We start from the raw sequence: 24,243 nt of genomic DNA on the forward strand, positions 1-24,243 counted from the left end.
CCGCTTTTAGCAATATTCCAGCAATATCACGGCGGGGGACACCAGATATGAGTAAAACATGAACAAAGTACTGTGACTATGTGTCCCAGTCCACCCAGCTGTGAATGGGTACCTCGGGAAAGCCACATTAACTCGGTGCGCCTAGTGGCTGCAAGAGTTGTATGATCCTCAGGGAGTTGAGATTGATAATACGATGTGCCGGATGAGTATGACATCCAATGATCGAGGGAAAATGAAAGCGCTTTTGAGCAGCTGAGGTGGATATTGGCGCTATACCCACCTCTTTATTTTCTTCTTGGTGATGACATGGTCTTGGTTCATGGTGTTCATGCTCTCCTCCTGGGCCTCCAGCTGCAGCTGTAGCTTGGCATTGTCCTCAACCAGCTTCCCGGTTCTGGTGCTGCAGGTCTCCCACTCGACTTGTCAGCTCGCTGATCTCGCTAGTGGAATGGTTAACTTGTTATTACTGCTGATATATTTACATGACTTATTTTCACATCTAGTAATCTCAGTTTTGTGTTTCACAACACCATACTATTTCAGGTGCAAAATATGCATTATGTCGGAATGCGGATGTAAAATCTACAAATCACTTCCCACCCAAATGGTCAGTTGAACTGGAAATCAAAATAAAGGTAAAACATGCAATCTTGACACAATCATTGGACTGAATGTATTTGATGCAAGAAAGAAACTCTTTCAGATTTAAGCTTAAAGGTTATTACGTGTTCTATCTATCCTATGATAGTCATACAATCACCATCCTATCCTGCAAGCCAAAGCTACGATGTATGGAAGATCTTGTTATGATGCTGGATGTTGCAATGTGAATGACAGTGATAATGATTGGCAGTGACATGTAGACAAAAGATACTGAACATATTGTTTTACATCATCTTACCAAACTATAAGATTGAGGTTAAGTAACATGATGATAGAATGAGGGAGGACAGGTGATGTGTAACCAAACTACACTGGTGAGTTCATCATAAAACATATCTATTTTGTGATGGGTCAAAGAGTGAGTGAGTTTAGTTTTACGCCACACTCAGCAATATTGCAGCTAAATGGCAGCGATCTGAAAATAACTGAGTCAGGATCTGACAATCCAGTGATCAACAGCATGAGCTACGCAATTGGGATACGATGACATGTGTCAACCAAGTCAGCGAGCCTGACCATCCAATCCCATTAGTCACCCCTTACGACAAGCATGGGTTACTGAACATCAATTCTAACACGGATCTTCACAGGTTGATGGGTCAAAGAAATAACTCTTCTGTATCAGTTTCATAACTTTATGTCCTGCCATGCTACACTGAATTCTGGAACCTTTTCACAGAAGATGACATCCAGGGTAGCACAGGTTCCTGATTCTGATTGAATGGGAAAAGGAGCAACACCGCCCTGAGAAATGAATCACAGTGGCCTGTAAAGAGTTAAATCTGGACCAGATAAACTAGTGATTAAGCATCATCAACGGTCCACCCAAACAACTATCAATAAAGGTACTAAGCCCGACCACCCAATCCTGTTTCATCAATTGTTGTGGCAAGCATTTTCCCCTGGCATAATCAATATGAGCTTCTTGAGCTTGCTAATCCATGAATGAAGTCACATTACCTTTCAAAATGCCTTGTACTTGTATCAAGAGAAGATGCATCCAGTACTGAAGCTGACATATTTGCATCTGGAAAATTGTACAGAGTGAGTGAGTGAGTGAGTGGGTGGGTGGGTGTGAGTGAGTGAGTGGGTGAGTGAGTGAGTGAGTGAGTTTTACTCCACTTTCAGCAATGTTCCAGCAATATCAAAGCAGACCACACATTAAGGGGACTTCATTCATTGGACCCATGTGGGGAACTGAACCCTGATCTTTTGTGTGACAAGCAAACACTTTAACCTCTGGCCTACCCCACAAAGTAAATGAAAACCTTTCATTTAAGCTGTTATATATCACTACAATCTAACACAAGCAGATAATTCATACCATGTATGTATTTATTTATCTGTATCATCTAACCATTTTCCAAGCACCTGTAGCCTGGTATTATGCTAAAGTAATATTTTTCCTCAGAAGGTTTAACAAGAGGTTTTACGGAATACAGTGAGATGATTTTGAAACACTGCTAACTGATCTATTACTGAAAATTCTCTGCAGCTTATTGTGTGTTACAACTATGAAAGAGTAGAGTGCAGACAATAGAGCATACATTTACATCTCAACATACTTGATTGTTGTTTTACTGTCACAGAACTGAGTGAAGCACCTGTAAAATCTTTCAAACATATATAGTTCATGAAGCACCTGTCAATCACCTGGGTTCCCTCTGTATACAGAATTATCACTGTACCGATTCAATCAGGCCAAAATTATTTAAACAAGAACCTTGGACTGCCTAAATTAACAGGACAGCCTAAGCATGTGAACATATTTGTTGGCTTTACAACAAATGGAATCCTGAAAGCTAGCTATAGGATGCATCACTGGACATAATTACGGTAGATCAATTCTTTAAACGGTAGAAAATCAGCTTTCTTGAGAGTACTTTGATGACTTGAAAAAACAATAGTTATTCTTCTTCAAACTCATGTGTATTTTGTTCATACAATTTCAAAGTACAAAGTGATATTACCTTCCAATTGGCTTGAATCATTGTCTTGACTGAGGAATGATGGAAAATGGTTGTCTGGATAGAACAAACTGCTCTTTTGTCTCCTTAGGGGATTCCGAGGCATGAGTTCTTCGGAGACGCTGCTTCCACTGAAATATTGCCATGTGGATGTTGACAGTAATGATTCTAATTCAGATATGGAGAACTTACAAGCCCCTGAAAAAACAAAATGACCATCTCTTTCCACTTGTCATACATAACCAGTGTTTGATATCAAGCATGAAAATGAAGAAGTGCTCATCATGACAGTAATAATTAAAGACAATAACTTGAGAGGAGTGACAGTTGAAGCATTTGAACAGTTGTTTTTCCAAAGACCCTATAATATTCTGCATCTAATACTGCATGCAAGTTTGAACAATATACACTCAGTAATAATTACATTATTGTCACCACAACTGGACAGCTGCTACAAAAGTCTCAATATATTTCAAATTCATCGCTGTTATATTTACAGCAGACCATATGTTTCACAAGTACTATATTTAATTGAAAGTCTATTGTGTACAAGACTAACAATTTTTAAACAGTTATCCTCAGGTCCGCAGGATTCAGGCGTTTAAAGTCATAATGACAACCAAACACAAGATTTTGCAAACCAAATAAATTTATTTCCAACTCAACTAATATATACAATGTACCTAACATTATCTAACCAAAACTTTATTTCTTCTTTAAACTAAAACTTAAGAAACTTAAAACTCTGTTTGCCTAGTCTACAGAAACAATAGTGAATTTCTCACCTTTCTTGCCTCTGTAAGACCCCAGAGTGCAGAGGAAAAATAATCTGCCCTTTTATACCCCTAACCTATAACTCTTACCCAATAAAACCATGCTCTGAAAATAACCCAAAAAATGCCTACAAAAGAAAAAGTTCAGTTGACTGATCCCTCTGCTCATGCGATGCTCATGCACAGGCCCATCCCATTGCATAACAATGGGAAGAAGCACACTAGGCACTTGCCTCAAGAGCTAAAATGGTCCCACTAGCCTAAGCCTCAAGAGCTAAATGGACCAGCCCAAGCTTGAAGGCAAAAAATAAGCCTGGTGTGTTATTTTAAGATCTTTGAGAAAAACAAAACAACCAAGCCAATGCCTAACCTGTCAAACCCACCCTAAAGCAACAAGCCTAATTTCTACTAAAACAAATAACCCTACCTCCTCATATTCAGGGAAGTAGTCTTGAACATAGGGATTAACGAGGGGAGGAAGAGGTGGCATTCTTCGCACAATACTGATGCACTTATCAGTTCCATCGAACAGAGGTCTAACCTCTGTGTCCCTGGGTGTCCCAGGCCCAGACATGGGGATCAAAGGCTGATCTCGTGCCTTCTTTGCAATGCCCTCCCTTGATAATTGAGCTAATTCTCTAAGTGTTAGGTGACGGTTGACATCTACCTCTGGCGTTTCTTTTTCATTCGTCTGGATGTTATGTTTGAGCTTCAGGTGCCGATGGAGGTCTGTCCTCGCTCGAAATCTCCTTCCACATGCTATGCATGAGAATAAATGAATGAATGTTGTGTGATACTTTTTCACATGGTGCCTCCGGGCCCTTGCTGAAGAAAATGCTCCAGCATTGCACACATCACAAGGTCGGGAGTCATGGTCCCCTTCAAGCTCATCAAGCTCTGCTTGAGTTACACCAATATGTAGGATGTCGCTCATCTGTAAAGAAGGGATGGACTTAACACAAGAAATCAGAACACAGGCAGTTCTAAACGCTATACCTATGCCCCTTATGTAGCCTGTTTCAGTTTCTCTACATGATTGTTTATGTTGAGTCACCTACGGAACCATGGCCATGGCTACTCTCAGTGAACTCATTCGTGCAACCCTTCCTCCTCACGAGATATAGGTCTATCCAGATACAAGCATTGCCCCAAATTAGCTTGCTGAAAATTTTAAGGAGAGTATCTTTGGCGTGGCCTGACAGTACGTCCACAACGTGTTCGTTTGACTTCTTCAACATCCACACCAACATCCTCAAGACCAGCTTCCAAATCGGAAACGTGATGTTCATGTTGAGAGCACACACTACTGGATTCATCAGCTGAGCTATCACCTGCAAGTTCATCAAGCCAAGCATCAGGAGTTGTCCTCCCTTCATATGCTTTCAAGTGATTTACATGGACAACTATAGGCTTTGCAATAGTACTTCTCTGAATCTGATATGTTACATCAGTCACCTTCCTAATAATCTTGTATGGTCCTATCCATCCAAATGATAAAGGGCGATTGGCAGTTGGTAAGTGCCATCTCCAAACAAAGTCATCAGCAAGAAAACTACGAGGTTTTAAAACTCGATCATAGTATTTCTTTTGTCTGGAGGCAGCGACTCCCAAATGCTGTTGCAAAAAAAGAAAAGCAGTGATTCATGTTGTGCTGTAGCCATTGAACATAAGCAACAGGACACAAGTCAGGTTGCAACAGAGGCGGTGTTCCCACCATAATGTCCAGAGGGCAAGATATTTCACGTCCAAATAAAAGGAGGTATGGAGAACATCCAGTACTTTCATGAACTGAAGATCTATACGCCATTAGAACTTGAGGTAGATGATCATCCCAGTTATTTCGGTGGCTATTAGCAAACGAACTTAACATTTGCTTCAGGGTTCTGTTAAACCGTTCAACCAATCCATCTGATTGCGGTCGATAAGGAGTTGTACGAGTTTTTTCTATGCCCAGTTTGGAACACATTTCAGAAAACAGCAGTGATTCAAATTCTCTCCCTTGATCTGTGTGTATTTGCATTGGACATCCAAATCGACAAACAATCTCAGTGACCACTTTATCTGCAACCGTTAATGCTGTGTGATTTTGAATAGCAAATGCTTCTTTCCATTTTGTATAATAATCTCCAACTACTAGAATATATTCGTTCCCATTCTCAGTTGTAGGCAACGGTCCAACCACATCAAGTGCAATCCTATCAAAAGGTGCCCCAATGTTTGATTGTTTCAACTCAGATCTTGCTTTCCCTGGACCTGGTTTCCTTTGGGCACACACAATACATTGTCTACACCACAAAGTTATTTCTGCTGTCATTCTTCTTTTAACAGCTTTCAAAGTTTTCTCCCTGCCTAAATGCCCTGATGTTATGTTGTCATGAAGCATGTGCATGATCTCCTTCCTTATCGCAACTGGAGCAACCAGCAAGTATCTTACATCACCCATAATGCCATGAATAGTCTTGAAGTACAAGATTCTGTCAATTATCTCAAGAGACTCCCATAATCCCCACATGGTCCTGACCTGCTGAGAACAGTTTGCCACAAGCACTTTAGATGGTTTTTCCTGAAATCTTTGTTATAATGCTATAAAAACCTTCAAAGTCTCATTGTCATTCTGCCACTGTTCTATGGAATGTTTGTCCCAAGTCTCAATCCAGTTACTGACAATGTTTTCATTAACTGTACCTGTACAATCATCATCACTATCATCACCGTCTGAGGAATGATTGTAACTTGAGCAACAGGGTGATTACAGTCTTTTTTACTTGTTACATGACATTCTGAGCAATCAATGTTTTACACTTTCTGAGAGGTTTCCTTGACATTGCATCAGCATTTTGATGCTGAGGTTATCTCCTGTCTTTCAATTCATAGTCATAGATGTCTAGAACAGAAATCCAACGAGCAACCATTCCCTCAGGATTTTTAAAGTTCTTAAGCCATGTAAGAGATGCATGATCAGATCTGATGGTAAACTTCTTCCCTATCAAATAATGCCTGAAATGCTTCACAAAAGTAATAACAGCCAATAACTCTTTGTAGGTGGTACAATATCATTCCTGCTACCTATTGAGGGTTTTACTTGCATATGCTGTTGACATCGTGCTTCTTACTCATGAACGACAGAGGCATCAAGTTGGGGTTAAAAGTTTTAATAAACCTTCCTTCAGCACATCGGCGGTTACATTCAAACTGAGCATGGGAAACACATGTACAGGTACTTCCGGAAGATAAAAGGGAGTTAATTGTTTTGTCTTTTACATACCGCTAAAACAAATAAAGCAAAGTGACTGATGCGTACGTACAATATCCACAAAGCAATATAACTACAGTTTACTCCAACACCCCAACTTGAACTGTAGTTATGTACTATATACACATGATCAACGTCTTACTGGTTACTGAGTTTGACAAGTCTTCTCAGTCTGATGAATGTAGTTGGAATGCTCGCCATTTTGTAGCAGTAGTGTACAGTGTACATTGCACTATCCTCAGATTCAGATATGTCTGATCCACATACATAGTCCTCCATGTGTTTGGGTTTTGTAGTTTGTCTTTTGGGATATCTTGGCGTTGGCTCGACTTCTTGTTGCTTTTGGTTTTCTTCTGTCGTTGGACCTTTATTCTCTTCATGTTGAGTTTCTTCTTTCTCCTGTTCTTTAGTTTCTTCAGCCTCAGGTCTCTTGTACATTTCTTGTTCTTCCTCATAGTCAGGTTCATAAACAGTCTCTGTAAATATTTCTGTGAATTTCACACATCTTATTCTTCTGACTTCATCCTGTTGAGGGAAGTAGACCAGGTAGGCTGGGCTTTCACGATCATATCCAACGAAAACACCTTTTCGGGCTCGCGATTGTCCAGTTTCTTTGTCCCTTGAACATAAGCAAAGCAAGCTGTGCCAAAACATGCATATTTGATAGATTTGGCTTCTGACCTGTCATAGCCTCAAATGGTGTCTTGTTCAGTCTCTTGTTGTAACACCGGTTTTGAATGTACGCTGAAGTCATGATAGCATATGACCACAGAGTCTTGGGTAACTTGGCTTCAATGATGAGGCATCTCACCATGTCGAATAGGGATTGCATGCCCTTCTACTGTTCCGTTCTGATGGGGTGAGTACGGTGCTGACCTCTGGTGACGTATCTTGTTCTTGATGAGAATGTTCCTAAATTTCTCACTGGTGAATTCTGTCCCGTTGTCAGTCCTCAAGGTGACCACTTTTCCAAATGGTGCCATATCTGCTAAGAATTTCTCTGTAGCTGCTGGTGTGTCACTTTTCTGCTTCAGGAGATACAAGGTAACAGTACTTGAGTCATCATCCACAAATGATAGAACATATCTAAAACCACCACGAGCTGATGGCTCAATGGGTCCCGCTAAGTCACAATGAACCATCTCAAGTGTCTTAGTTGCTCGTTTGTCAGGTTTCCTATCTATCCACTGGAACATCTTTCCCTTAGCACAAGTGTCACATTCATCATTCTGTGCCTTACCAGCAATCTTCATACCATTTACTGCCTCTTCTAGTTTCATGACATCCTTCATGTTACAATGTCCAAGAATCTTATGCCAGTCTTGGGCTGAATGAGTAAGACATTTAGATGAAACAGTGTTGTTCAAGTAATAAAGTTTACCATGTTTTAGTATGTTGAAGGTAGTACCGTCTGGAGCCTTCAAACATGCTCTGTCGGGATTAAAGTTGACGGTTGCTCCCTTGTTTGTAGCTGCATGCACAGACAAAATGTCTTGGTTGAACGATGGAACATATAACGCATCCTCCAATATCACTTTGTGTTGCTTACCACGACATCACACAAAGAAATACATGCTTCACCTTTAGCTTGGACAATCCCGTTAGTTCTACTTCCATCAGCAAACTCGATGTAGTGTTCAGATGTCGCGGAAAGTCTCGGCCAAAATTAACAAACTTGTCTTTGTGTCAGTTATGATATGTGTTGTAGCTCCACAGTCCACAAGAAGATTGTTAAGAAGATCCCCAGTTTCATCTTGAACACTAACCTTGAATGCTAAATATGAATGTTCAGGCTCACAATTTTCTTTCTCATTACTCACACTTTTGGCAGTATCTCTCTTCCGCAAACTTTTTGTGTCATGTGTTGGACTTTTGCATATGTCACACCATCTGCCTTGTTTCTTGTTTCCATTTGATAATACTTCTTTGCTCCTTGTGTCTGTTGCTGATTCCTTTGTCTACACTCTGATGCTCTATGTCCTAGCTTTCCACATGAATAACACTTGAAGGTCATAATACTGTCTTCACCCTTTTAGCGTGTATATTGTATTTTGTCAGTCTCTTCATAACTTCGCAGAGAGCCGCTTTTAAACTCAGAAAAAAGTCATGGGCTTATCTTTTGTGTTACCACTATAGCAAAGGTTTTATAGGAAGAAGGTAAACCTTTCAGTACCATTGCTATCAAGAGGCTATCGCTAATTGTCTCACCTGCCATTTTAGAAAGAATTTGGCGGCAGTCTCTGCCTTGATTACATAGTCAGTTGCACATTCCGTTCTCATCTTCAGCGCATGTGAGTTCTGTGTATAACCAGATTACCTCGTGGTTTTCTGCTTCCTAAATAATGTTCTCGTGAAAATTTTCAGTGCTCTTCTTCCATCATCCTTAGCATCCCTCATTACGAGGGCTAAGCTTCTATCGTCCAGGCATTGCACCAACTCAGCAAAGCATCAGCATTTTTTGCTAGCAGAGGGTCTCTCTGACGACTCTTCGGTCGGTAATATAACGCCGCGATAATTTCTGCAACCGCGATATGTCCGAGGAATTTCACCTCCCATAGTTCATATTTCTCTTCCTTTCCATCAACATCAACCGCTGCCTGGGCCCATACCCTGTTGACATCGTGCTTCTTACTCATGAACGCACAGAGGCATCCAAGTTGGGGTTAAAGTTTTAATAAACCTTCCTTCGCACATCGGCAGTTACATTCAAACTGAGCATGGGAAACACATGTACAGGTACTTCCGGAAGATAAAGGGAGTTAATTGTTTTTGTCTTTTACATACCGCTAAAACAAATAAAGCAAAGTGACTGATGCGTACGCATTACAATATCCACAAAGCAATATAACTACAGTTTACTCCAACATATGCAATAACCTTTTCTTCACCATCCTGCATTTGTGATAGAACAGCCCCAATCCCTCTTTGACTAGCATCAGTATCTAAGATAAACTGTCCCTCCTCAAAATGCTGTTATTAGCATACTTTTCAGTTCCTCAAAGGCCTTATTGCACTTTTCAACCACACAAACTTTTGATTCTTTCTGGTGAGAGCATGTAATGGTGCAGCTGATGTGAGAGAAGTTCTGAATTAACCGCCTATAATAGCTAGCAAGACCTAAGAAACTGCTAACTTCATGAACACTGGTAGGAGTTGGCCAGTTCTTTACACTCTCAATTTTGTTTGGATCACAGCCAACACCTTTTGGTGAAACTACATGTCCCAGGAAAGCAACTTCCCTTTTGAACAGAGAACACTTCTTTGGTTTAAGTTTAAGGTTGACTTGCTTTAGTCTATCCATAACTAGCTGAAGATTATCTAAAGTATCTTCAAAAGATTTTCCAAATACAATGATGTCATCTATGTAACATAGAGCCTTCTCCCACAATAATATTTAATCCTCGAAGAACCAACTCCATTAGGCATTCAAATGTTGCCGAGCATTACAAAGTCCAAAAGGAAGAACTTTAAACTGATAAAGCCCTTTGTGAGTAGCAAATGCAGTTTTGATCTTATCAGCCTTTTTTCATTTCACACTGCCAACAGCCAGAAGCTAAGTCAAGAGTACAGAACCACTGTGAACCAGCTAATGCGTCTATTGATTCATGAATCAAGGGTAGAGAGTATGCATCTTTAATAGTTACGGCGCTTACTCGACGATAATCAACACAAAATGTTGTGGAACCATCTTTTGGTCACCAATAAAATTAGAGAGGCCCAAGGACTGTTGCTTGGTTCTATGATGTCTTCTGCCACATGCGAGAAATTTCTTTTCTCTGCAATATCCCTCTGATGTAAAGGTAACCTAATAGGCCTATCATGGTAATATGATAGGCCTGGCACAGTGTTCACTTAATAGCGCCTGACCCTCTGATAAACGTCCAGATTCGCTACAGGCCCGATAAAAGTCTACAACCTGCCGCCCCAGTGTCTGACTGTATATATTTTCACAATGACTTTGACTGAAGTTTTTATAATTATATTTTTATATGTGACATGTGAAACTTGTTTGCTGTTTATAAATCTTATGTTTGTTAATAATTTCAATGCCAAATATAGCTGCAAGCAGCGATATAGGGCTCCTTTGGTTTGATACAATCTAGCCACTTGTACCTGTGATGTAGATGTTTAAAGTAGTAATGGCTACTGTTAATAGGGATCATATCACTGCCAGTAATGGGAAATTCATCATTCGTTAACTTTGAATTCATATGGTCTTGGGTTAGATGGGTTAGATACAAAGGATTGTGTAGTATTGTGTGGATAATGACACACTTTCGATGTAGATTCTTACATTGGCAAAACATCTAGGCCAGTAAACACCAGAGTGAAAGAGCACCAGGCATCAACAAACAAATTCGACAACAAATCAACTATCTCAGAAGACATTCAGACCAATCTGAATCACCAAATCAACTGGACAGAATACACAATCCTTGCAAACAATCTGGCTTTTACCAAACAGATATTAACTTATGCCATCCACGCCAAACGACACCCGACCCCTGATCAACAGAGATCAAGATTATTTCATCCCTCAGCATACAGACGAACTCATCAACCAACCCTAACTGCTTGGATAACTTGTATAAACATGTCCAACCTCTCCTGCTCTGTACATCCCACTGGCTTTTAAATGTAATCCATTGTCACTGGCTTCTACATGTAAGCCTTTATCATCACATTGTTTCTGTACTTTCCAATTAACTTCTTGTTCTTGTTATTATTTACTGTACATTTGATACATGCTATTTCATTTACTTCGAACAAGCATGAACAACATATGTACCAAACGGTGTTACTATCCACATGCACCATAGAACATCAGCAAATTTTTGGGACACATACTGCTAACTTTCATCGTGCACCGATAGCAACTGTAGTGTGGAAAATATATTCATTTGTCCCTCTATTGTGTTTGGAGATACATTACTGAAATCGGCAGATATGATCAGAACTAACAGCCTACATGTACAGGTAAATATTCGGCGAAATCGGACGGTTGGTTTCAGAGTTATGGGTGTTTGAAACGTATTTGAGGGGTTTTAAATCGTCCAAAACACGCTTTTGACAGGCAAGCGGATCTTCCAAATACAGCCGAGGTCGCGGGGTCATGTACCTTTTAAGAAGTTCCGAGAAGAAAGAGTTCCCTCTTTGACAGGCTGTAGCTCCGCTTGTCCTTCGGTCTACAGTTAAAATCTGGAATCTGGAATCGCCAGGACTTCAGCTATCAGATGCACACACACCGACATCGCGGACGAGCCCGGAAATGCCTCCCCTTTGCTATTGGGCCTAGAGCCTTGAGATTTTGCAGAAACAACTTCAGCACTGTCGGCACCTTGGTGATTTTTTCAAGCTATTCTGTCCAGCGGTGCTTTTGTAGGACTGGTACAAAATAGGGCGGAATAATAAATAATAAAAACATTAACGATTCCAATAGGTCTTTAAGAAAAGTTAAATCTGAAATGTATGTTTAATTTTATTCTATGGGTCCTGTGAATTTTCAATGGGTCAGACAGACATCTGAGACTTACAGGACCCAATGTCCTGTTACTTTGAAACACCATTCATGAACACTGCTGGCACTCCCAGTATCTATTTCATGTTTGACTACCTTTGTTCTACCCAGCTGACCATCAGGACCCATAAAGACAGATTCATTTTTGACAGAAATGTTATCAGTTCCTGCCTCTGATCAGACGGTAAGTCTGAGTTATCTACCAAAAGTTCCAAATGAGAAGGTAACTCACTAGCCTCGAATTAGACTTAGATTCTGTAAAATTCAGCTCCTCAATTGCCTCGACGCTTAGCTATGGCAGTGTGTTTTGCAATCTTTACAGCTCTTTCTGTAATGTTTACCACAGACACTGCTGTTTTACCCTCTGATGCATCAATCATGGATCTGGCACTTAGTAATCCTTTCTAGCAAAAGATTTGTAAGGTTCTGCAATCATATCTCCATGTGGTTTCTTTCCAGACACAAAACCATGAATATAAATTTCAGATGCAGGTTTAACAGTGATATTTTCAGTCACTTTGACCCTTGCACAAACAGTCCTTGCTTGTTCTATAGAATAAATTACATCTTGTCCCATATATACAACCCAATGAGCAGCACGAGCATAAGCATCATACTCATTCTGAAAATCCATACGCTAAAATTCCTGTGGAATCACCAATGACTACCACAAATATTCCCTGTTGAAAATCATGTTCCCAATCCGCAAATCCAACAACAAAGATCCAGTAATAGGTAAGTCATGACCAGTCAACACGGAGCAATCTATAACAGTCTTCTCCAACAATGACTGACTAAAACCCAACTGTCTGAAAACTCTTTTAGGCAACAAACAAACAGGTGAACTAGAATCTATCAACATGTTTACCTCATCATTCCCTCTATATTGATTGGCACACACAAAAACATTTGGTTTTAGTTTACAACTAATAAGCTTTGGCCTGTCCCTATCCCTATGTTGGACCGAACTTTTTGTCCTCAAGCCAGCCCTATCTAGTTTTCCTTCTCCACTTCTGCAGGATTTGAGCTAACCTTTCTATGTGGGCATTTGGCACAAAGATGATCTCCAGAATCACAAATATAACACCTAGGCTTTGATTTCCTGTCTTCCTTGTCCTTTGTGGAAGGTTTGATGGCTGGTCTGTCAGCTTTTCAAGACAAGCTTTCACAGCACTGGTCAGCTCAGAGATCTCATTCTTTTCATTAGTGACAGGTGTAGTTACTGCTCTAACAGTTGGTTTCTCCTACTTTGGTTTATTTTCTAAGACTGGGGTACATTCAAATGTCTCAAATTCCTCAGCAAAAGATATAGCATTCTCCAAACAATTGGGGTGATGAAACTGCACATGCCTACTCATCTCTCTATTTGCTAACCCTTGAATAAACTGATCGACAGTATACAGTTCCCTGGCAGAGTGACTCGGGATAACAGGAAAAGCCTTACAAGCTAATCGTCTCAAACCATAACCAAAATCAGTTACACTTTCAGCTTTCCTCCGAGTCCTTTTTTTCCAAACTCACATCTGTAAACTGATTCTAGCTCAACTGGGCTAAACCTCTGAGATAAAACATTGTTGAGAGCTTCATAATTTCTCAACTGAAACATGGTCAAGTCGCCTAACATTTTCCTAGCATACCCCCTCAAACTCATTGCCAGCTGCTGAGCTTTCTCAGTCAAACTCCAGCCATTCCACTCAAACAATATAATCTTGCCAGTCTACGCCCCTTCCATCAAACTTGTATGGCTCAAATTTTCTACGAGAAACAGGTTTTGTGCCATGGCATCCCAGAACCCTCTGATAAACCAAGTAAGTGGTGTTCACCCACTTTGGGAGGTTGTACCGGATTACTTGCATATCTCAAATGATGACCAGTAACCTGCCCTGTCTCATGTAAAGAGAGGTCACCTAAACTAAGTATAAGTAAATCAACCCCTGATAATACATTCCTATCATTATGAACTACTTAAGATTTAAAGTCGATCAAATCCTCAGTCTCTGCAAAATTTGTGCCCATCATCCCCAATAGAGCATCTGAGGGATGTTCTCAGATGAAAGTGTACACCACAGACCCACCAACATATCCCCAATAGAGCATCTGGGATGTTCTCAGATGAAAAGTGTACACCACAGACTCACCAACATATCCCCAATAGAGCATCTGTGGGATGTTCTCAGATGGAGAGTGTACACCACAGACCCACCAACATGTCCCCAATAGAGCATCTGTGGGATGTTCTCAGATGGAGAGTGTACACCACAGACCCACCAACATGTCCCCAATAGAGCATCTGTGGGATGTTCTCAGATGGAGAGTGTACACCACAGACCCACCAACATATCCCCAACAGAGCATCTGGGGATGTTCTCAGATGGAGAGTGTACACCACAGACCCACCAACATATCCCCAATAGAGCATCTGAGGGATGTTCTCAGATGGAGAGTGTACAACCACAGACCCACAAGAACATGTCCCCAATACCAGACATCTGTGGATGTTCTCAGATGAATGATTGAAATCTTCTTTCTTGGAAACTTGAATAAACAAAATCCATACCTGGAATTTTACTCACCCAGAGGAACTACAACTCTCAGGGAATTGAAGAGCTCTACTAAAAATATATTAAAAATATAAATTTCTTCTGACAGACATATTCTTATTTTTCACAGAGCAAAGTGACCATAGATGAATGTCTGTTACTTGTGTGATCAACATGACAACAGAATGATGTGTCAAGTAACCATAGCAACACACACTTGTTAGTACATTGGGATACATATTCACAGTTGACACTGGAAACAAATTAGAAAATGAGGCCTGGTATTTTATTAATAATCATAACAATAACAATCTGTTTAAAAAATACATCGTCTTATCAAGATGTCATCAGTCAAGAAGTACTAGTTCTGTGTATCAAACATCAAAATAGTCACAAGAAATGTAGGTTGTCATTTAGGAATATTCAGCTTGAAATAGGAAATTGTAGAATAGAGATGGCAGAAATAAACTGGAACCTTTGTATAATTTTACTGGGGAATTTGAACATGATCAATTTCATGTCAACTAATATTTGTGAACAAGGTAGGCATTTACACAGTAAGCATTTCCTCTGTCAGTTTTTATGTATATTTGTCATTCAAAATGTTGTAAAAGATAATACTTTCTTTACAAATAACTAGTTCAAAATGAAAGCCAAGATGATTTTCTGTGACAGCCTGTGTCAGTGAGTTGATATTGAAATCAGTCATCATCAAAGATTACTGTAAATAAAATTAACTTGTCTTGTGTATAAGCATTGTAACACAAGAAATGCATATTGTAATATTCTTCTTTTCACGCTACATTTTCATGCAACTCACTTGCCAAGCAGTAATGCAAACTGTTTGTGCAAAGTTACTCCCTTAGGTATTAAAATGAGTTATAAACAGAAAAACAGACATTTTGCATCACTGCAATTTTCTGTTTCTATTGAAATAACATCTTACCTGTTACTCTGCCGGACTTGTTGAATCCACTTGTTGATGCACTTACGATAAGTGAGCAGATCAATAGCTACATCTGAAGCATGTGGATCCAACATCTCAGACAGGTTTTCTATCGCAGCTAGGGACTGAAATATACACAGTATCCTAGAAGCTGAAAGAACTTGTGATAAACATGTCCATCATAACTTCTACAAAGTTGGATAAGTCTATTGCTGACACAATGAAGAAAAAAAATATTGTGCTTTCATGAAATTGCTCAATAATTGAAACTTTTGAATATAAGTTGTATATTTATAATACTTTTCTCATCTCACATTATTGACTGTGGAGTGTAGACGGTCTAAAGCCACGTTTTCAGCCTCTTGTAACACTTTGCCTGAGCATACTTGATCTAAAGCCATGTTTTCAGCCTCTTGTAACACCTTGCCTGAGCATACTTGATCTAAAGCCATGTTTTCAGCCCCTTGTGAAACCTTGCCTGCACATACTCCAACTATTGACATTTGCAGTCACAGGTAATCTGGACAAAGTGTGCATCTTGTCCCGGTTGACCATGTGACACAGGCTGAAGTCATTTTCTTGTCTTGACGCTGCAACCAATCTTATAATCTGATTGGTGGGGGCTGGTTGGGTGGGAATACATCATGCAAGATAGGATAAGTATTATGAATATACAAATTACAATTTAAATTTTTTTATTTTTAAACTTATCCTATCTCACTCTATGTACTTTTCCCACGAGCCCATCCCATCAATGACAAAAAAAGGAACACAAGAGAGAAACAATCAATCAGTGAGGAGAGTCCGATGTCAGGGTGCCAATCCCTGGAATTTATACTCTTACTAACTTGACTGCTCATGACAGAAACAGTTAGCGAATATGTGTGGATCAACTTGGGTTATACATGGCTTGCCTCAGGGCCGTTATACATGGCTTGTCTTCATAGCCTTGTGATGAGGCTGATCACTTGTAAGCCCATGGTAGAAAATAAAGATAAGTCAGTCAAATATTAACATTGTTTATTCTGTAATCTGCAAAATATCTTATTGGTTCCCATAGTCACCCTGGGCAGATACGTTTATCTGCAATGCTGCGGATGCTTGCTGGTGAGCCAGGACTAATCGAGACTTGATACTGACAAGTCCCGTAGACAGTGTGATGTCACTGACCTCCAAAAACACCCTTCTGTGATGGACACCAAGGACAGATCCAGTAATGAAAGACCGTGACAGAATGGTCAGTACAAACAACCCAGTTGACCAGGCAGCTGATTGTTTGTAATAAATTCCCAATGGAGACTCATGAAGACTTGGCTATGCTGCATCCTTTTGAAATGTACTTGGTTGATATCAAATGCAAGCATTTCTGAAATGTGTGGTTTTGTAAGAAGAAAGATTGTCTTGAGGGTGATGCACACAAAGTCTTTTCCCTTGAGTGGTTCAAAATCAGCTGATGCACAGGGGTTCAAAAATCCCATCGCCCGACGCCCAGGACAAGTCAGTTTTCATTTCGGGCAATCAAATAATGGTATCTTACTTCTCCGTGGGCTACTAGATAATTTCCACTTATGGTTTCAAACTGCAAATAAACTTTGATTTAATTTCATATCTGCTCACAATGTAGCTATTAAATTTCGCAATGATAATAAAGTAGAGTTATCTCTCTTTGCTATTTATCACTTTTCAATAAATAGTCCAGTAAACATTAACATCAAATACCATGTTCATTTCTTCTTTCATAATGACATCATCATAATTATGTTATAAAATCAGGGCAAGTGGAAAATTAGTCAGGACAAGTTACTTTCTTAAAGTCACTTGCCCTGTGGAAAGTGGCTTTTTTAAAAAAATTTGAACCCCTGATGCAAGATGATGAAGAACTACTGAAAGATCCTAAGCTGGAGGTCAGAACTTCCTAGACTGATAAGACAACTTGTAGGATCACAGAAGGTACTGAAGTTCTGGAAATGTAGACATTTTGTTCCCAGACACCTGTTGATTTTCTTCACTTAGCTTTACACGGATTTCATGTGACTAATTAAGACAATAGCTTGAGCTGGGATGTGTTTGAGCAAGGTGTTACAAGAGGCTGAAAACTTTGTTCTATGCTGTTTCCATTGTATGTTCGAAAGAACAAGGGAAAGTGCATAACCTAAGATAGGTAACTAGGTGATTATTTGAAATTATATATGTACATTATGAATATCCTTTTAAGATGTTTAACGATATGACATGTATATATTAAAACTCCAAGTATCAAAATATTTGGTCTTGTCTCTAGTTCATGGGTATCTAGTTTGACCCAACAACTGTTGTTCTATGGGATTATCACTCTTGACTGGTTCATTAACTCCCATCCTCGATAATCTACAGGGTATACGTTCCGATAAATCTCAAGTATACCATGGATGCATCTACGGCTCGGCCCGATGATTTTATTACCTAACTTTGCTGGTTCCGCATTCTCATAGTAGCCAATCAGATAAGCCGCTGTTACAACCGAGCTTGCCAGTGTCAACAAAGATGGTGGTCGCAAGCGCGAATGTTTGTTCGCAGTGCGACTCAGATTTTGGGGAAAAACATACAGACAAATTGACAGGTCTGAAATCTTAAAAAAATATATGCAAGAACTCCTTCTTCCTCTTTCAGAGTACCTCTGCAACAATATATTATTGTGTTGCCACGTTTAATCGGTTAGATAATTTAAAAAGCGAAAGTGAGTTGTGATTGGAACGCTCAACTTCCCAGAGTAGACACCTGATTGGATAAAAAGCCAACCAAGGGAGGTAATAAAATGCTGTAGATGCATCCAGGGTATAGTGGAGATTTATCGGAACATATACCCTGGAGATTATCGAGGATGATTAACTCCAGACAATCTGAAAATCTCTATGAGTATGTGCCCATAGATCCTTAAGTCAAACAACAGGCATGGTAAAATTACTTCTTATCATCACTTGTATCAGTGGTCAGTTTTAACAAGAACACCAAGTGGTCCTTGTCATTGGATTCATGGATGCAAGGTAAAGATTTCTGGGCTCCGTTGAATATATACTGTAGCCCCAAATCTTGCAGACCAGAAGCCCTCCTAACCTTGAACTGTATAACTTGGGCTTATGAAACGGGACCATGCTTTATTGTGGAAATCGCTTATATGACATGAAGTAGCATTATTAGTAATTGTCTTGCATGGTTGCTAACCCATTCAATGCTTATTTAGGAGAGAATCTCTAAAAATATTGAAATTTCAGATTTCCTATTTTATCAGTTGCTTATCAAGAAAATTTAGCCATGTTATGTGTTTTCAGAAACACCTAAAACAATTCAACTTGACAGAGGGCCAATGATTTACCATAAACTGCTGATGATACAAACTCTTGGAAGTTTGTTTAGAACACATGCGCTACTGATCCATCAACATACCTGTTTGTCTTGACCAGCTGTTGAAGTAAGATATCTGATCAGTCTAGACACACACACCCTTCCATTTTTGTTGACATCACACTTGTAAAACAATCCATCAATCAAGTCTTCCTCAGGTATGAGGCGTGTTACAGTGTCCGTTGACATGTTTGTTGACATGTTTATCTTCAGGGTGGTTAGTAAGTCCCTTCAGCTCCAGCCACTATCTTCATTATGGTGTGCCTGTGGTCAATAAAATATTCAACTCTCAAATTCGACAAATCAAAATTCTCCTGGGTAAATTGATTCCCACTTCTCAAACAGATATAAGATAAATTATGTAAATATGAACATGCAATAATGTTTTTACAGTTCAAAACAGATCCTTTCAAATTATTCTAGCTTATTATTATTTAATGTCAGTTTATTCTTCAGTAAAACACTTTTCTTAAATATTCATTGTTGTTTAAACGACAAAAGTATAGATCTAATATATTCGCTGTCAGAACATTTATAGTAACAGGAGCTACTTATGTAATGGTGTAAAGTTAGTATCAACTGATCGCATAAGTATTCATTTTGCTTATTTAATACAGTCTGTTCAGTCATTCTAACACCAATAACATTTTAACTCTAACGATTTGGTCAAATAGATTTCAGGATCAACTAGCCAACATATTCAGGTAAGAATCATGATGGAAGTTCTACAAGCAAAAATAAGGTTGATCTAGACCCAGATTATGTCTATCACAATTTGGGATATCGTTGGGTCATAGGTTTCTGGACGTCACACTTTTTCGGATGGCTGCGTTTACTTACGCTTTGAGGAGGTGGGTTGTGTTTGGTTTGTACACAAAAAGGGAGATAACTCGACAACGTTACGAACGTCAACCTTCATCGTTACGTCAGTTTGTAAATGGTTACTCATTTTACAAATAACCCTAACAAAAAGCATACCGCTGTTTCAATACTGCACCGTTTCTCAAATGTACAGAATTGTTGTGTGCTTATGTATGTACGCACGAAGGGTTTTTATGTTGACACGCCCACACCGAAACGATTGGTCGTCTGCCTCCAGACGCCACTTTTTTCCGAACCGTAGTTTGAAAAGAACTATTAAATTTATGATCCCAAATGTATATATTCGTTTTCAAACACGAATAATCAGTTACCTTTTGGCAGATTCTGTTTTAGGCAGGTATCTGCATTCTGTAACAACATTCACATTGTTTATCTTTATGCTTGAAAGACCCGCTTGTGATTTCGTGTCATAGCTACCTAAAACTTATGCGTGAATTAAACAAATTTAATTTATCCCATGGTGGTTTTTCATTTTATCGATCAATTATTCATTGTAAAGGAAAATGTACTATCTTTTGCCTCAATTAGGTTATGAATATTAGATGCAGATTTAAGGTAGTTTTGCCTTATGTTCCATTAATTTTGACATAATGTAAATAGTTGTTCCTAAACTATATTTCTTTTTTACAAAACCCGTCGTGCATATGAAACGGTAACGAGTCGTTTTCGCAAAACCATGGCGATAACAGGGGAATGTAGTGAACTTGGATTAGTATTTTATGATTAGTAAAATACTTAATGCAGAGAAAAAATATTCCATACAGCACGTCGGATATGTAACGAACTTGATTTCCTTCTCATACGAAACTAACTCCATATTAAGCCTATTTTGAGCATATTTTGGTCATGTATTTTGGCAAACACTACCTCATCTGGGCTCCCTGTATTATATACACCTTTACCTTGTCGCCCGACACACATGGAACATACAGGTAATCCTGCCAATCAGAAGGTTTAAAATAACAAGTATCTATTTTAGTGATCTCTGTTTTGAAAACTGGGGGAAACCTTTTCAAACCTTTAGTCTAACATCGAGATTCAAATGTTAAAATGTCTGCGAATGGAATAAAACATCATTTTAAAATATAAAGACATGTTGATAAGTTTCCGCAGCACTCTATTTTAATCACAACACCGCTTAGCATTAGTTAGGCAGACCTTACGTCACTCTGGGTGAGTTGTAAAGCCGCTTTGATCACAAGCCAGATAGTGTCAGGTGAGCTTGAAGTAATGCATATCTCAGCAAGCAAGCGCGCACTCACGCAGGCACACACACACACACACACACACACGCACGCACGCACGCGCACGCACACACACACACACACTACATACTTAATTATATATACCGAGAGACAAAAATAAGGCATTGGCGGATCCAGGAATCTTGAAAAGGGTGGTGGTGGTGTGGTGTGTGTGTGTGTGTGTGTGTTTCGAACCCCCTGAACCCCACTCTGGATCCGCCAATGTAAGGGATCACATGTCAGCACAAGCGTTCCATTATTTTTTTCCCAGGTTTCTTCACAAGCTATGCGATACAAAACTTGTGAAGAAACCTTGGCGAAAAAATAAAGGAACACTTGTCCTTTCATGTGATCCCTTATTTTTTTCATTCAGTATAATTCGATCGTGGTGCGATCCCTTAGGTTTCTGGTCCAAGGGCCGCAGCTCTGCACAACTAATAAGACGACTGGGCCCCTCTTATGATACACTATATAGAGAACACGGTTGTATCAACCCGTGTCGTGACAAAGTACGACAAGGTCATGAATGTAAATGTCCGCTGTATCGAGTCGTCTGTTTTTTCACAAATTGCTGTTCACACTAAAACTCGTTTGTTTTTATGTATGAATGGTGTCATACACAGAGAACGTCATTTTCACCATGACGTTATTATGTGACGTCATCAAAGCCCGGCCTTTTGTTGGTTTCCCAATTATAATCTTTCTCCTTAGTGTCACGAATCTTTGTAGGAATGCTGATGATTCTGTGTGATCATGTCTCAGCGAGACCGACCTGAGTCTGGAACCATGCGGGATCCTAGCCAAACATCTTAGTTCTGACGTAGATAAAAGTGAAAGAGTTTAACGCCTGTTTTCACAGCTGTGCCGACATATGATTATGTGTGAAAAAACAACTCCTCACATGGTTACTTACGGGCAGAACACGTTAACCACCAAATGGGGAAACCTTCAAGCATTGACATAGTGACAAACCAAGAATATTTCACATCCAGCGGATCCTGGAACAACTATATAAGTGAAGCAACCCCGGAGAGCGAATTGTGGGGACAGAGCAGATGCAGCCATTTTAAACTGAACGGAAACTACAATAACATTCTAATTTGAAATAACACGAAATTTTCATCAGTTCCATTATTTCATATATCAAATATTATTTTGACAACACAACTAAGAAAACAGTCCCATTCAGGCCCAACCTGTCCTCATATTTATAGTATTCTCATCACCTTCTGAGTAGTTAATAATGTGCATGTTTAGTGCATGAACTGTAAACCATTCATGCTAAACGAATAAACACAAATCTATATAAGGACTGGTATATAATGTAAAGTTGCGATCAATGCTAATATAGAGACGGGGTCAGTATACGTCTTTGTCTGAGACCAGTATGTTTATACAATAACACATTGACTTCTTGATGTGCTCAAAGTACTGCATCATTGCTGGAATACCTGCATTTGATTACAGCCCTCGCTACACGTCTAGAAGACAACGAAAGGCATACAGCTATCTCCGTTCAACAAGGGAACATGCAGAATTAGAAAACAGTGGGCATGTCAAGCTAATGTAAATATTCTGACATGAAATCGACATAAGAGAAAAAGTGTGAAAGATATTTTATGTGTGCAAAATGATTTTATAGACTTCACTTCCATTTGCGTTAGTGCAGATACTTTCGCAATGCGAACTTAGATAACACAAGGTTTACTCAGCTGTATGACATTTATTCATAACAAATGTTAAGCGTAAGACACAAGTGTTCGCAACTTCGATGGGGTCGACAATTTATGTACAAGAGCATACCTTCATTTCCGGGTCGTTTGTCTCAGCTCGTGGTGCTAAAACGTTAGACAGAGGCGTACATTTTGACCGTTATCCATCGGCATCGACACACACTATACATGCAGGTAACCCTTCTGCCAATCTTGTAGAGACACTGTCTGTAATTTAGGCCATGTCGAATGACTGACAGAGCGCACCTACAGTCGTGTTGTGGCTATAGATTATGACAGCTGGTGGCAGTTTTTTGAAATTTCTGATCAATTTTCACAAATATTCAGAGCGACTGACACGATGCATCTGATATATAGGTGCAATTATGTCTATATGCCGATGTGAATGTCATTGCTTACCCTGCACACCTGGCCGATAGAGCACAATGTATGTAAGTTAAACCTCTCTCCTTGAAAATCGATGTCAGCTTCAACCAGCATTATATGTGTGAACGTACCGGACAGGGAGACAGAGTGTTGATATATAAATGAAAACCAGTTTGTTAACATTTTAATTTGTTAAATTTGTTAACTCTATACCACTGGTCTGTAAACTTCAGCTCATTTTGAAGTAATAATATAGAATTGTAGACATATACGTAATAAAAATGAATTACTGGTGTTATATATATATATATATGTATGTATGTATGTGTGTGTGTGTGTGTGTGTGTGTGTGTGTGTGTGTGTGTGTGTGTGTGTGTGTGTGTGTGTGTGTGTGTGAGAGAGAGAGAGAGAGAGATTTAATGCGTACTTCATTCCATTCCTCCTTCTCCAGGAATATTTCCGTAAGGCAGATATGGTGGCTGTTGTATGTATCCAAGTGACGAATGGTGTATAAATAGAATATAGACATGTGGGTATTTTAGTTGTAACATAACGTGTCACCTTAATAGACAGACAGATTGTTTATTTACGCTTCACCATACGCACATTAAAATGAATAACACACATAAACATATACAGTAAAAATTATGAATGTACATAAGGAGAGACGGTTAATGATTAAATATCAAAGAGCGACATAAACAAAGCATCTAAGTAGATAAAAGGACAATTGAACTTAAATAGTATATACAACATATAAACACGTTAATATGGGAGGTAAGCCCAAACAGATGTCAGGGATTCCAAATTGTGTGAAACAAAGCTGACTTAAACCATGATTGGCATACATGGATTCGAACCCGGACTTGAGAGGGACTCTGGTCTACGCTGGTCTGGTTATCCTTGTACTGGTACCCCTCTGATCTAGTGGCAGACCACGCGCCACAATCAGTACTCGTGCACTCATTTGTTCAAGG

At 39.4% G+C, this 24,243-nt stretch overlaps 1 protein-coding gene across 1 annotated transcript in view; it reads right to left on the reverse strand.

The window, feature by feature from the left end:
* LOC124280612 (paramyosin-like) overlaps window positions 1-23,115 on the reverse strand; it is a 113,366-nt gene extending 90,251 nt beyond the window's left edge. Inside the window, exons 1-6 of the mRNA XM_046716594.1 lie at window positions 22,971-23,115; window positions 19,084-19,305; window positions 15,661-15,785; window positions 2,634-2,761; window positions 1,624-1,690; window positions 281-440 (exon numbers count right to left, since the gene is read on the reverse strand). Of these exons, the coding sequence (XP_046572550.1) occupies window positions 281-330 (50 nt within the window). The 5' untranslated portion in view covers window positions 331-440; window positions 1,624-1,690; window positions 2,634-2,761; ... (1 more) ...; window positions 19,084-19,305; window positions 22,971-23,115. The remainder of the gene's footprint in view (window positions 1-280; window positions 441-1,623; window positions 1,691-2,633; window positions 2,762-15,660; window positions 15,786-19,083; window positions 19,306-22,970) is intronic.
* Between the last annotated feature and the right edge of the window lie 1,128 nt (window positions 23,116-24,243).

The sequence above is a fragment of the Haliotis rubra genome, unplaced genomic scaffold, assembly GCF_003918875.1.
Source record: "Haliotis rubra isolate DU_JTF1 unplaced genomic scaffold, ASM391887v1 Scf27, whole genome shotgun sequence".
NCBI lineage: Eukaryota > Metazoa > Mollusca > Gastropoda > Lepetellida > Haliotidae > Haliotis > Haliotis rubra.